The following is a 15,197-nucleotide window of genomic DNA, read 5'->3' as shown; positions in this document are numbered from 1 at the left end:
TTGAGATTACCACGGCCTGGACAAGGAGTTGTGCCGCATGCTCAGTGAGATAGGGTCTAACCTTTCAATTGCTGAATAAGGCATATCGGCATGACCACGTTGTCTTTGCAATGTGATCATTGAAGGACAGCTGTTCATCAAATATGACTACGAGGTTCCTGACTGTTTTGGAAGGAGTGGAAATATTATGAATATAATATTTCGAATATTATAATTTTGAATATTATAATTTTATCAAAAATGATATGACAATAATAATAATAATATGTGTGTGTGTACGCGTGCATGTGAAAAAGAGAAGTTTTGGTTTGTACCTAAATGTTGTAGGCAACATATACTGTACTTGTGCTTTTTTTTTTTACTGTGCAGACATCTTTTCTACCTTTACAAAACTAAAATTTTCTTTCATAAAAATTTTGATAAAATGGCAAGAAAACATTTATGCTAATTCTACAAAGGGATTATGATCAGGTGATCATAATATAACTCTCTCTCAAAAGGTTAAGCAAGCCTAAATCCTTAAATTTCTATAATTAATCATAGTAAATCAACTTATTTCAAATGTGGCCCACAATCACTATACTGATCTTGGGCCACACACCTCCCATCCTTCCATCCACAATCGGCCCAACTGGTGTCTGCTGTCATGCATCCAGTACCATCACTGCCACACATGGCCCACACTTGGTTGACATGTTGCATGGCAGTGCCAGCGGTGCACATTTGGGCCGAATCCAGTCTGAGTCCACATTTGGGCCGAGTTCGTCTGCTATGTGTGGCCTGAGTTCTGGCAACCAGATCTGGACCACTAATGGACTTTAATTCAGTGCTGTATGTCGAACGAGCGCAAGTGGGCTATATGGCCTATCACTGGGCCAGACCAATTTTGCTATGTGGCCTGAGCTACTGAGTTACAGGAACACATATTCCAAGTGGGTAATATTGGGGCAGGATCTATTTTGCCCACCTGCCTGCATCCTGAAAGTTTGATGCATGCACTCAAGCAACACTGTTTGTCTCATGAAGCAGTTACTCATAATGGCATAGAAAGTCTAATATTTCAAGGGCACACACGTTACATGTTACACATGACAGGATGATACTTCAAGGGGGATAATATCTGTTTTGCCCACCTGCCTTCATTCTACCCCCTCAAACTTATGCATGTATGCACATATAGTCGAAAACAATTATTTTGATGCATGCACACAAGCAACAGAGTATTTCTCACAAAGCAGTCATCCATAATGGCATAAGGCCAAACATACTACAAGTTACACATAACATGATTATGTTTCAAGGGGGTAATATTGGGGCAGGGTATGTTTTGCCCACCTGCCTTCATTCTACCCCCACAAACTAATGCATGGATACACATATAGTCGAAAACAATTAGTTTGATGCATGCACACAAGCTACATACAGTAGTATTTCTCATGATGCAGTCATCCATAATGGCATAAGGCCAAATATACTACATGTTACACATAACAGGATAATATTTAGGGGTAGGGTAATATTGGGGCAGGGTCTGTTTTGCACACCTGCCTGCATTCTACCCCCCGAAAAATGGATGCATGGATGCACCTATAGTCAAAAACAATTTGTTTGATGCATGCACACAAGCAACAGAGTATTTATCATAAAGCAATTATTCTTAATGGCATAGACAGTGTAACATTTCAAGGCCATACATGTTCCACATGACAGGATGATATTACAAGGAGTGTAATATTGTGGCAGAATCTGTTTTGCCCATCTGCCTGCATTCTACCCCCTCTAACTTATGCATTGATGCACAATTTAAACACAATCAAATTTGATGCATGCACATAAGCAACCCTGTATGTCCCAGGAAGCACTAATTCATAATGGTATTGACAGAGTAATATTTCAGGGCCACACACACTAGATGTTACAAGTAACAGGATAATACATTTACATTCATGATTTTGGCAGACACTTTTATCCAAAGCGACTTAAGGTGCATTTTGTTTATACGTGTATTTTATCAGTATGTGTGTTCCCTGGGATCGAAGCCATTTCAATTATTTCAGTTAGTGCATCCATGAATATGAGCATATTTGTTTTGATGTGAGTTTTGTTGTTCCTTGCCACTGTAACATTTGACGTTCTTGGCGGGATGTAACTTTGTTGGTCAAAAATCTGGCACGCCCCACTAAAAACAAAAAATTCCAAATGTAAAATTGGTTTCATTTTTATATTCTCATTATTTATGTCTTTACCGCTAAAATATACTTCTGTAAAGCTGCTTTGCAACAATGCAAAACAGGATTGTAGAAAGCACTATATAAATCAATTGGAATGGAATTATAAGTCATGAAAGCCTTTTTAATAATTCAAATGACTTTAATATTGCATTATACAGACAACATTTAAACACAGCACTACCCAAGCTGCACATACATTAGCAAACATATGCATAGATGTCTCTGCTCACACAGTTCCCACCGCACTCTCTATAGTAAGAAGATACAGTATAGACACTCTTGACCCCAGAATGTGTGAATCTGTACTGGATTTAATTAGATATGTGTGCGTTTTACACACTTCCTTGTTAAAAATAAATGAGAAATTGTTTGTTTGGCTCTGAACACCGAAGCCAGTGTTTGTCTCTTAGGTCAACTTTTTTTTATTCCTTCTTAATTTCCCTCTTGTCCTGCAGCCACGTTCAATCTCTTCAGGCTTGGCTTTCTTGTCTGCGAATGCACAGATGTCAGCCAGTATTGACATAATTAGGAAAAACGGTGCTGATGCGGTGACATTTACTGTAATAGCATCCCGCTAATGTTCACTTTCATGCCACACCGCATGGGACAGTGGACACAAAACCGTACATATATGCACACAGACGCGCACAAGAATGAATTCTGAGGCTTGAGGCATTTGGCAGGTTTGAGCTGGTCTGTCAAGCTCTTAAAGGAAAGCATAACTAAATAAACAGTCCGATACCATCATCAAATATCACTTTAGCAAAATAATTCTTCAAAATGATGTACATTTATGCACATATTGAACTGGCTCCTAAGTGATGTCAGAGCCCCTCCGCTATGAGGAACCTCCACGGTTGGCAAGACAAAGCATAGTACAGTAGTACATTGGCAATGAGACAAGAGATCATTGTTTGATAGATGTCAGTGGAGGAGATACTTTAGAACTGAATAATGCTGAATAAACATATTTACACATTCCTCATTCAATTTTATGATACCTGCACATCGTGACCTACTATAGCAGGTCACTGGATGAATTCCAATGAGAAATGAGCATGCTCTACTCACTTCAAAGCAAATATGCAAAGTAAGGCAATTGTGTCTCAAATGGTAGCCATTTGGAACACACATTTGTCAAAGGAAGTGAAGAAAAAAGCCTCTCTCTCTCTGTATCTGGAACAAGACATTTTTTGGTAAGCTATCCCTTTAAATTTTCAAACGTTCTTGGTTTGCAGACAAATCTAAGTGGTCATGAATTCCGTGTTTTCTTGCTTTCAGAGTAAAATTATAGGTACCTGCAGAATTAGGTATTTCGATTGTCTGCCAGTATTGCTTCCATTTTTCCAGCCTGAGAGTTGAAGCATTACACCATAAACTGGTGATAGATTTTACCCTTTTGAAATAGATGTCGGAGATGTGATAGAAAAACAAAGAGAGATAGCATGGGAAGACGAAATACACAACCCCAGAGCTCCCTCATGTGGCTCTACACAAATGTTCCAACATGTCATGATTTAAAGCAACAGTGCAGAAAAACACAATTCTCACTGACAACATTTAAATGTCTCTTGTTATATTTTATATATTTCCAGTCTAATTACACATATCTCTGTTGATCTCTCCAGCTGCACACTATGAATCTTCACTGAATTTCCACTGAATTATGCTCAAATGTAATGTGATTGTGGATTCTGCCACCAGCTGTGTTGCATATTTGGTGCTGCTATTATGTTAATGTAAAAATTAATCAGCATTGTCCTTAGCAGGAGCTCTTTTGTATTTTCATTTTGTCCCTTGTATTTTGTCATGCTTAGCTGAGCAATTTATTATTGATTGACATCTTTAATTAACATACATATACAATATACTACAGTACATATATAACTGAACGTTTTATTTTTGAAAGTCAACTTCTTTATATGCAAACTTGTCTGCAAAAAGCTATGGATGATTTGCAGTGTTATTATCTAACCGATTATAATGGAAACGTATTTGTTATCAGCTATGTGGGGATATTTTGTAGCCTAAAAGTCTGAAAATGTGCACGTTACCCATTTGTGATTTTTTTTTAAATTACTCGTATTATAGAGAAGAAACAACGCAATGAGTTTTTGTCCCAAACTTTATGAAGGGATTTGTAAATGACAGGTCTGTGCAAGCTCCGTACTGCATGAATTGTCATGGTATTACAGCATTTTATCGCAAAATGTCAGTGCATATTCAATTAACTGTAATTAAATATCTTTTTTGCGCAATAACATGAGAAATATTAATATCTTATAGAATAATAATATCTTATAGAATAATAATAATTAATACCTTTCAACTTTCAATTATGTGACTATAAAGAAATGTAGAAATGCTTACTGGACTAATAAGTGTGACAACTAACCCCAGTCTTCCTTATATATACTCAATAAAAACAAAATAAATGCTTGTAATTTTGTTTTATAGGGCATTCAATCCTAAAAATGGAGTCTTAAAAATGGAAGCATATTTTACATTAATCTTTCATTCTTTTGTGTGAAGAGAAACTGGCCTACTTTGAATAAGAGATTGAATTGAACAGTCTTTGCAATGTAAATTCATGCTAATTTATGCAAGACTGATGTGCAGATGTTGGGCAGATCAGAGGGGCAAAGGGACGTGTTTTCTGTTCCATCTTCATTTGTCAACAATAATGTTTATAACAGGGTGTTCAGGGAGGGATCCAACAACACCCTAGATATCCTTCTAAAAATGAACAACAGTTTAAAAGCTTTTTTTAAGCTTTATGAAAACTTTCATCTTTTCACTGAACTAGCTTGTTGCCATTATTTCCAGTATAGTTTTGTATAAACTATAAATAAACTATAAAATCCAATCTCTTTCTTACTTTTTATAATTTATGGAACCAAAAGGTTCTTCTATGGTATCGAAGAACCTTATGAAGCACATTTTTTAAGAGTGTACATTAACAATTCTTGCTGACATGTGCAAAATTAATGTATGGGGCCAAATTTCATTTGCATACTGAGTATTTTTATGTCATCAATTTGAATATTTGTTTTGTCATTTGAGTGGACGGTTGAGCATTTATGTCACAATTTGAGTTTTGAATCATTGATTCGAGCATTTGATTCATTAATCGAGTCACTGGTTCGAGCAGATTTCAACATTTATTTTAACATTCAATGTATTGGTTTGAGCATATCGTCAATGTCCTTCTGAAATCTTGGATGTCCAAATTCGCTGTTTTTCAGGAAATGGAAAAACACCGTACTTTTTAAATGATGAAATGCTATTGTCAAAGTTGACAAGCAATTTTTGTATACTTTTTATTGGTGAAATATTTGAAAATCCCAGTGTTAAACGTGAAGGGTGACTAATAATAATGATTTATGGCAAAAAATACACGAAATATGGAGATCGATGGAGATGGAGATGAGGGTTTTGATGGGTTTTAGCAGCGATGTGTTTCTTTAAAATTGCATAAATTAATTCATCATTTAAGTCCTTTGTAAACGTTTTTAATTCATGATAGTCGTCATTTTTCTCGTTGTTACAGATTAAGCTTTATTATATAAATAATGACAGATTTAAGTTGTTTATAGGAAGTATTGGTAACGCATTAGATTACGGCCCGCAATGTACCGCATAATTAAACAGGATTTACAGCGTAACTAATTGTAACAGTAATCTAGGGGTTAACTATTTTTTACTTTAGGGTTATTTTTTATTTGATTGATTTTAGGATTGTTGGTCACAAATAATTTCTTTTAATTATGAGTTATGAGTTTTTTTGATGAATTTTATTGTGTAAAATGTGCAAAATCAATTTGAGACCATAATCAAGTATTTCAAGAGTCGTTTGATTTGGATTTTCATATGGCAAGCAGTTCCCTCATAAATACATTTTTAAAAATGTCGTTACTCCTACCCCTTTATTCCTCAAACTTTGCATATTGTTTCCCTTTACCTACAGATATGTACTGTAGAGGTACATTACTGTTACAATTAGTTAGGCTGTAAAATCTGGTTAATTATGCGGTACATTGCCTAAAGCGTTACCCAAGTATTCATACAACCAACATAAGAAACAGTTCCTGGACATCCCACAGCCTAACAGTTGTTTTAATCAAACACAGATGTGTGCTGCGCCATATCAAAGTCCTGCATCCACCCCTTCCTCTGATTGGCTCGTGTGCAGCACTAGAAAGAGTTACTCAGACAACTCCTCTTTTCCTCCCAAAAAACACATGAAACTTTAAAAAGCATCATTTCAGGTTTGGTTCACTGTATAGAAGATCATGGCTTCAGCAAATGACAGAGCAGTCCTACAAGCCATATTCAACCCAACCAGCCCGTTTGGAGATATTCCTGCATTAAACCAAGAAGATGAGCTGACAGATGATGGTAAGATTACACTACTGTACGAGAAGCTTTATACAATAAAGTCTCATTCCTCAACATTATTTAATGTATTAGCATCATGTTAGTTAATACCAATGTCATTGTTTGTTAATGTTAGCTCATTGTGCATTAACTAATGTTACCCGATTTTGATCTTAAATGTTTTAGTAAATGTCAAACTTAAAATTAAGATTAAAATGAACATGCCAAGAAATATTAATAAATGTTATACCGTTCTTTCTTGTCTAGAGTGATTTAATGCTTAAACACACAGACATAGATTTGTTACTTTAAGTACATAAGGTGATTTAGAGTATTAATTCTATTTTTAAGATTTTTTACGGTATATACCTAATTTGCATTCATCCCTGCTGTATTCTTCTCACTGTTCACTTATCACCTACTGTACATTTATTTACATCAGCCATATTTTTGTCTGTTTCAATACTGCTGCTGCTGCACAGTATTTGGCAATAAGGACTAATAGCAGTCATGCTACTGAAGCTTTGTTCACTTTTTTATTTACTGTTTGATTTTGTTTAAATCTGTTTTGACGTAACAATTTCGATCAGTCACTCTTTGTGGCAGGTCTATCTGCGATGAAATGGTTGTCATACTGACAGCTTTAGATACAATGCTCGTCAGAAAGGATAGAAGAATGAAGATTGTACTGTCTGGTCTCTGTTTGTGCAGACAGTGTTTTTGACCCCGAGCTTCTGAAGCAGGTGAAAGATCTGGAACTACAGGGAGTCTCTGTCACTGAATCTGGAGATCTGCCCGCTGCCCTTCAGCATTTTAACCAGGCCATAAGGGTCCTGCCGCAAAGAGCCTCGGCCTACAATAACCGAGCTCAGACCAAACGTCTACAGGGAGATACTGAAGGTCACACATGTCTTCTTTATCTTTCAGAATCAGAGAGCAGGAAAAAAAGATGCACTCTTGAAATCCTTTTTAGACACATTTTATTGCTGGTTATCGCTTGATCGTTTTAGATTCTTTAAGGGCACATTTTATTTAAAAAAAAAAAGATTAATATTTAATTAATGTAAGATGGACTCATCAAATATACAAACATGTTCATAGATGTTAATACAACATTGTGCATATGATTCCTCAATTTGAATAAGGAGTTAATGTGTTGTATCTCAGGTGCAGTGGAGGATCTTGAGAAGGCCATCTCTCTGAGCCGAGGCACAGGACGAACAGCGTGCCAGGCTCTAGTCCAGCGCGGGCTTCTGCTCAGGTTGGCTGGCCGTGATGAAGAGGCTCGGGTGGACTTTGAGAAGGCAGCAGCTCTGGGCAGTGAGTTTGCCCGGCAACAGGCTGTGATTTTAAATCCATACGCTGCACTGTGTAACCGTATGCTGTCAGAGGTCATCGATAAAATACGCAACCCAGAAATATCAGAGGCTAAATAAGTCATATGATGAGGTGACGTGCTAAAAACACACTCATAAATCTGTTCACTTGTATAGCAACAAAGACATTCATTGTATTTGCACATCGTGAACCACAGGTTTGTGTACAATCTTGTCAATAAAACAGTTCTTTTTCACAGATTATTGTGATTTTGGAGATAAGGGGCTGCAACAGCACAAGAATACAATATATATTTAAAAACAGAATAAACACTGCTATTGCATTTCTCACTTTAATTGCTAGTACAAAAAAATCATTGGTATTTTTATTTGTTCAAAAAAAATAAAAAATAAAAAATTAAATTCAGATACATTTAGTTGAGAAGCAAAATTAAGTAGGACAATCACTCTATTTAAACAAGAAAACAGGTAGGTTTACACTCAAAACAATCATAAACATATATTTTCTAATATTTAACATTTTTCTTTTACACTATTGGCAGTTTTGCATTTTTATTTGTTTTATGTGAACAAACTCACTTTTTGATTATTATTTTTTTAATTCAAGTAAAGTCAGCTTGTTTTTAAACAATACTTAAATAAGTTAACATCTGTTTTGTTTCAAGAAAATGTATCTTGATTCACCAATTTTTTTTATTTGTACTGGGAAACAAGACAAAGTATGAAATACTAACATATAATTCATAATATAATTATATTATATATAATATAATTCATATTTGAAGTGCTCTGGCAAATTTTGGGGTTACAGCTTCTAAAGTGTATGTGTATTTTCTGCCACTAGAGGTCCTCCAAGATTTGTCAAAAAACAGCATATCAAGATTTGTCAACATGAAGACAACATCTCCCATTCCCATTGTCCGCAGCAAGATACAGTACAATATAATTTGTACCCAATAAAATATTTACTTGTTCATTTATTATTTATTTATGGATTGATTATTCATTTATTTATTCATTATAAGCATATCAAGATTTGTCTAAAGACAACATCTCTCATTCAAAAGTGTCCCAGGTTGAGACATCAAGAAGCTGTCTTATAAAATGCCAAGAGAACGATTTAGCAAATTCTAGTCAAAGGGTGACTACTGTGAAGGTGCTAAAATAGAACATAGTTCATTTATTTTGAATGCTTTTAGTAACAACATAATTCCCACAGTTACAACTGTATGATGGCATGGTTTTGATGAGTTTACCATTATTTTAAAATGTGGAAAAATATAAACAAAGAATGAGTGAGTGATCCCAAACTTTTGACCGGTAGTGTATGTGAAACATTTCACATGTTAATCCACACTTTATATACACACTGTGTGTCGACATGCACAAGACCTTGTGTACTGAAGTCTTTTAATCTACTTGTCACTTGTCAGTGGTGAAAAACTCTTGACCAGAGTCTGAAAAGCCTCTCTTTCCCCCTGGAGGTCTGTTATGCTGGGTAAAGCCACAGGTTCACTCCTGATCTCCTTCTGGTAAAATGGACAGATCTTGAGGTGCTCTGACATGGGGGTCACGTCTTCAAACACCCATTCATCTACTGGTGAGAACAGAGTGCTGAACTCCCATGTCTGAAAGGAGATGAGGAAGATCCAAGATATTTATAATTTTTGTAAAAGCACTAGGTTGATAAAATTAGTACATAATGACCTATAAGCACATATGCAGAAGCAATGTTGACACTTTCTGGTTGTTAAACATTTTGCATCAAAATACTGATGAACTATCTTACATCCTCATATATCCAGTAACATCACCCTTACACCAGATGATTAAAAATACAACATAAAGGAAAATCTGGAAATCTGAATTTATTTCTAAGAAAAGGTCTTGCATCATTTGATGCAGATACCATTGGTTGAATATTTAATTGTCAAGTGCAATACAGTTCTTACATGTTAAGTTTAGCTTAAATAACCAATTACTCTCTAGTCCAATTGTATATAAATAATGTTGCCCCTTATTGAAGTTTCAATTGAGTGCCTTTCCAAGAAAATCCAAGTCCACTTTTTTATTTTTGCTAGGCTCCATAGCACTGATTCAATGGCTCTTCTGCAGGTTATAATCCTGTCGGTTGAACACTAAAATCAATTACTTCACAAACAATGGACAGAGCAAGAGAAAGTGACCACCTGTCTTTCAAAAGCAAAGGTTCAGCAGTGTGTTGCTGACTGACATGATGTGTCCAAAGTGACCCATGTTCGCCCTTCCTGCTGCTCTCTGACCCACATACCTCAGCGATCAGACAACAGCGCCTGACCATATTTAGCATGTTTATCATGCACCAGCAATGCCCCTGAAATAAAACTAGATAGAAAGCATGGAAGATATTTCCATATTCAGTTTTTGTGCACACTGGTTCTTGCATCACTTGCAGAACTACATTTGCATCTCCAGAAAGAAGTGCTTGCAAGACGGCATAATAAAACAGTGTTGAAGTTTTATATAAGTTCATGTTTTATCACAAAACAAAAATAAATTACAGAAAAAAACAACTATACATGAAAAACTGGAAAAACGATAAATTTTTACTGCTGAAACTGTTATTTTACAGTTTATTTCTGTCACCCAGCTGCTGGAAAAGCTGTTTTTTATGGGATTTTTTACAGTTTATTTATTATTTTAAAATTACAAGAAACATGGGCAAAACATGTAATTTTATAGGGACTGTTAAAACTGTTATTTTACGGTTTATTTCTGCCAAAAAAATCTGTTTTTTTACAGTGTAGGCTTTTGGGTCTGTGTAAATGACGTCCAGAGCAACTTGACACTCAACTTACCAAACCTACTTTCTTTCTTTTGCAGAACACAAAATAAGATATTTTGAAGAATGTTGATAATCAAACATGTTTTAAACAACATGAGGGTGAATAAATGATGACAGAATTTGTATTATTGGCGTACTACACCCTTTAGATAGATGGAAAGACAAGACTTCTCATAATTCAGTATCCAAACAGAGGTAAGAAAGATGATCAACTGTATGGCTTGCATTAAAATTACATTATGGTTGTCAAGTACATTATGAATACTGAATACTCGGTGGAAGTCCACAGATTTAGAACAAATCTTTAACATCATGTTCTTACCAGCCGCCTCAGCGATACACAACAAGTGCCAGTGGAATCTCTTTTAGAAACAGTTGCTATTAAATGTCTCACCGACGCTTCACATCTGGTTAGAACATGATGTAAGTACTATACTGATAGGCAGAATATGAGAAAAAAATGTACCTTTTTTCGAGCCCTCCATGTGAAGCCACCATGTGAATATGTCTTTTTCTCCCACTTGAGGGACACCATGCCCTTCTGCTGTAGAACAGTGCTACAGACCTCCCTCATTAGCTGGGACACCTGAGCTAGATAACCCAATGACACGCTGTCCAAAAAAATCACAATGTGATGTAAGATCTCACAAGGAAGTCTGCTCAGTGAGTCCAGATTCTTCGCTCGCTTCCGTTCGCTGCTGGCACTTCTTACACCCTTGTACAGTGTTGCTGCTACTTCTGGTTGAACTGTGAATGTGCTGAGATCTGGATCATATTTCACAATTGCTCTGTACTTAGATGGTCGAAAATGCCTCTGGACGAAAGTGCAGCCCAGGTAAGCCAGCGGACATCGTTGCGTAAACCAGCCATTGAGACAGGACTGGATATCCCCGTGCACGTTCCTGAAGTGCCAAGGGTATTCATCACGTCTGAAAGCGTGACAGCACAAGAAAGTGAAGGCCGAGCAAGATTTGTTATGTCTCCTCGTCACGCATTCGGTCTGCATCTGCAAGTGTAGGTTTTGAGGTCGACCCTCGACAACATCAGCCAAAGATGCTTCGCTTTTGAATGGAGCGGAGTGGAAACCATATGTCTGGGTTGCAAGGTCAACATACAGCCCATCGGTTCCAACCGTTTCACATATCTGATGACCTTTCAATTCTCTTTCCAGGCAGCACAGAAGCGTTGCCTCTACCTCATTTGCCTTCGGGAGTTCTTCAATGCCTAAATCGGACGTGTCCACGTTCTGGTCCGTCTTCTTGACCATGTGTGATGGATCCTTGAGGTGGCTACGCTTGGCTCTGTAGCTGGTCGGCACATTAAAAGAATGTACGGTTTGAACTTCAATGGGCTCTAAATTACCGTAAACAAAATCTTTTTCTTTAGGTGTGCAAGCAGCCAGCTGGCCAAAGTTGATAAGCATGCACCCATTGTGCACCAGGTACATATTATATTCGGCTACGTTGACCTCTTTACGGAGTCTCTCAAGAACTCCATCCTGCCAAGGGGCTAACCCTTTTCTGGAAACTTCGGCATCATTGGAAACCTGAGGGGTCACTTTTTGTCCTTCATTTTCCTTCACAGCACTACCTTTTCCCTCTAATTTCTTGACAGTCTGCTGGCATCCTTCTTCCTCCTTCGCAAACATTTTCTCCCACATACTATAGTTTTCCAAACAGGCCACGTCTTTGCTCTTGGCAAGGGCCAGTCTCTCTTCTTCGGTTAGTTCCTGCACCTCTTCCCCATCCTCCAACATCTCTTCTGGGTTTAAGATATTTGTATCCCACTTTTCTGGGTCAACACCTCCTACAGCACCATCTAGCTGAACTTCAGGTTCCTCTATCTTCTCAATCAACTCGGGGAACAGCGTCTTCATCTTTATCGAGCTAAACAAGAGCTTCTGATCTTTAAGAGCCATGGCGAGGTCCATCTCATTGACATAGTTTGGATTCTCCACTGCGTTCTTGTAGAAGGTTGTATCTGTTTCACTAACAGGCCATCGATTCCATTCCAAGGTACAAGTGACTACGCTAGCAGGACATGTTTCCAGGTGCTTGGCCAGTCTTTGTCGTGTCATGGTCATCGGACAGCCATAACCAGAGTTGAGGCAGGGTACGATTTCCTTTGGGCAGATGAGACGATGCTCATCTTCTTTGCAAAGGTGGAAGGCGGCTCCACAGTGCAGATGGCAGGTAATGAAGACACATGAGGTGGAGATGTCTATGGGAAGCTTGCACTGTTGGTTATGACATTTCTCACAGTGTGGATGAAGGCCAGTGCCGGTTCTTGTACTCTTGCCCTGGAGGTAGCAATCAAATGTAATTCGACTCATTTAGAGAGTATATTAAATGCCAACAGGAAATCATGTTATTGTGTTTCTGTTGTTTCTGTTTGGTACATAAATCGTTGCTTGTTTGAAAACAGAAGTGCATGACAATTCTACTTGAAGTGAGCAGAGGCTTACCATGTCTGTTGATATTTTCTGCATATGAAAATAGACTCTGAAACCAGACAAGGGAATACGTTTTGAAAACAAGCCTATGCAAGGGGCCAGTGTTGCTATAGTCTGGCAAAATATTGACTCATTTTGTATAGATCAGATATGATGTAAAACACTTGAAAAAGACATTATCAAGCTACAAGTAAATATTTGCATATCGCGCAGTGATAAGTAAAGATCTAAGTGAGACAACAAATCTATCATCAGAGCTTTTATTTGACGTTTATTTAGCTAAATATAGAAATCTATGCTTATACTGTACAAACCATGCAAACAGTGCATTACACAACCTTTACATTACAACTAGTAAACCGATAAACCCTGTTGTTCTGACAAAACCTGCACAAACTAAAACATGATTCTATTTACAATACGATGACCCTGAAATAGTTTACTCAAGATGTTGTTGTCAAGTATAAACACAGGTCACTCTTACTTACCCTTGGCTGCCCTGAGGTTGTGATTGTTTTAATGTGCTTGTATGGTTGTACATATCTCTCCTCTGTTCTGCTGTTATAAATAGACCAAACAAGACTTGTCAGGCTAGTGTGTGTGAGCCTTTGACAGAAAAGGTTACACAACTTCACACACGATTACCGTCATTTGTGTACGGTGCTAATTTATTGTCAAGAATGATCAATGGCTCTGAATTACCACCTTCCAAATGAGGACAATAGCTTTTCATTTAACAATGGTGAGGTAAGATGGGTCAACCGATAATGCCAGACTAATGTACGCTTTTTCATACAGTAATCTGTTTAAAGTGAATCAATACCATTGTAACTCCTTTATAGACCTCTCATGGGCGAAAATATGGAACATGCAATAATAATTTTATCAGATACATTTTCCACTAGATGTCATTATAACCCTTTGATGTGGATGGGAGACCACACGATTGCCCTTCCTGAAGTTATTTTTCCACTCAATGCTTATGAACTGTGTGTGGGGAATAAACTCTTGATAATAAAATTGGTCAACATTGAAATTTTAAATTCATCCCCATTTATTCATTTAATTTGTCCCAGCGTGTGCAGAAAGTCACCCAGTTTTGACCTTTACCAAAAAGTTTCAAAATATCACATCATATCTGTGGCTTTAAATATTTATTATCAGTGTATTTTTCAAATGATATCCAATCATATTTTTGCCTACAGCTATGACCTTGTTAGCTTTAAGGTATAAAGACAAATAAATGACTACAGATGTCAGTCTATAAAAGAAAACTGCTGGAGTCTCACCAATGCCTTGACTGAAATGTTCGTCAATGATTCTCACTTTCATTCAACCTACAGGAAACAGATTTGAAAAACGGCCGTGACAAACAGATGTTTACGACCATATAAATTTAGCACATCAACAACCGACCTGCAATCAGTTTCGCGTTATCAATGTCATAAAGTAATTAAAGACACCTTGCAATTGTTTCTTTACTACTAATACTAATTAGAAAAGGCGTTTTATGGGTTCCCAGAGGACATGAAACTTTGTCTGATTTTGCTACATTAATGAAAAGTGGTGAAGCAGGCCTAAAGCAGGTAATTTGTAAATGAGGCATTTTATTGAGGCCAGACAGGCTAATAACAGATTAAAGCACCGGCTACAGTCACAGCAGGCAGACATGACCATAGGCCAGCATCTAATGGAAAAACATACTCACTAAGGTCAGACCACTACACAGAATCTTTATGACTAGTCAATGAAAGCTCTGTTTGACAAAAATTGCATATTTAAAACAACATTTTAGAAGATCTTCAACAGTGGTAAAGCTGGTTAACTTTTGTATGTTAGCCCCTGCTGGTAGGTGGTGTAACTACACCATTAGACTGACATAACAAAGAGCTGTGTAGCAGAGGTGCAACTCTGGTCTGAAACGTGTACAGTATGGGAGAGTGACCACAATTATTGGCAAACATCCAGACTAACAT

At 37.1% G+C, this 15,197-nt stretch overlaps 2 protein-coding genes across 2 annotated transcripts; one reads left to right on the top strand and one right to left on the bottom strand.

Annotated features, from left to right (window-relative positions):
* The first annotated feature begins 6,340 nt into the window (after window positions 1-6,340).
* On the top strand, window positions 6,341-8,431 carry ttc36 (tetratricopeptide repeat domain 36). Its single transcript, XM_057348525.1, has 3 exons — window positions 6,341-6,629; window positions 7,320-7,508; window positions 7,776-8,431. Exons 1-3 carry the CDS (start codon window positions 6,524-6,526, stop codon window positions 8,042-8,044), a joined length of 564 nt encoding a protein of 187 aa, XP_057204508.1. The 5' UTR covers window positions 6,341-6,523; the 3' UTR covers window positions 8,045-8,431.
* A 681-nt stretch (window positions 8,432-9,112) lies between these two features.
* Window positions 9,113-13,717, bottom strand: LOC130563079 (F-box only protein 40). Its single transcript, XM_057348489.1, has 4 exons — window positions 13,710-13,717; window positions 13,234-13,270; window positions 11,236-13,068; window positions 9,113-9,573 (listed from the first exon to the last, which is right to left on the bottom strand). Exons 2-4 carry the CDS (start codon window positions 13,255-13,257, stop codon window positions 9,361-9,363), a joined length of 2,070 nt encoding a protein of 689 aa, XP_057204472.1. The 5' UTR covers window positions 13,258-13,270; window positions 13,710-13,717; the 3' UTR covers window positions 9,113-9,360.
* Between the last annotated feature and the right edge of the window lie 1,480 nt (window positions 13,718-15,197).

This window comes from Triplophysa rosa, linkage group LG12 (genome assembly GCF_024868665.1).
Source record: "Triplophysa rosa linkage group LG12, Trosa_1v2, whole genome shotgun sequence".
NCBI classification, from domain to species: Eukaryota; Metazoa; Chordata; class Actinopteri; order Cypriniformes; family Nemacheilidae; genus Triplophysa; species Triplophysa rosa.
Note: the sequence above shows the minus strand (reverse complement) of the source record. Positions and strands in the feature narration are given on the sequence as shown.

Excerpts from the sequence above, each read along its gene's own strand:
- LOC130563079 (XM_057348489.1), bottom strand. The coding sequence starts at position 13,257 with ATGCAGAAAATATCAACAGACATG. Across the intron at positions 13,069-13,233 it reads AGAAAATATCAACAGACATG|GGCAAGAGTACAAGAACCGG; the intron begins GTAAGCCTCTGC and ends TGCTACCTCCAG. Across the intron at positions 9,574-11,235 it reads CATGGAGGGCTCGAAAAAAG|ACATGGGAGTTCAGCACTCT; the intron begins GTACATTTTTTT and ends ATCTCCTTTCAG.
- ttc36 (XM_057348525.1), top strand. The coding sequence starts at position 6,524 with ATGGCTTCAGCAAATGACAGAGCAGTCCTACAAGCCATATTCAACCCA. Across the intron at positions 6,630-7,319 it reads AGATGAGCTGACAGATGATG|ACAGTGTTTTTGACCCCGAG; the intron begins GTAAGATTACAC and ends CTGTTTGTGCAG. Across the intron at positions 7,509-7,775 it reads TCTACAGGGAGATACTGAAG|GTGCAGTGGAGGATCTTGAG; the intron begins GTCACACATGTC and ends GTTGTATCTCAG.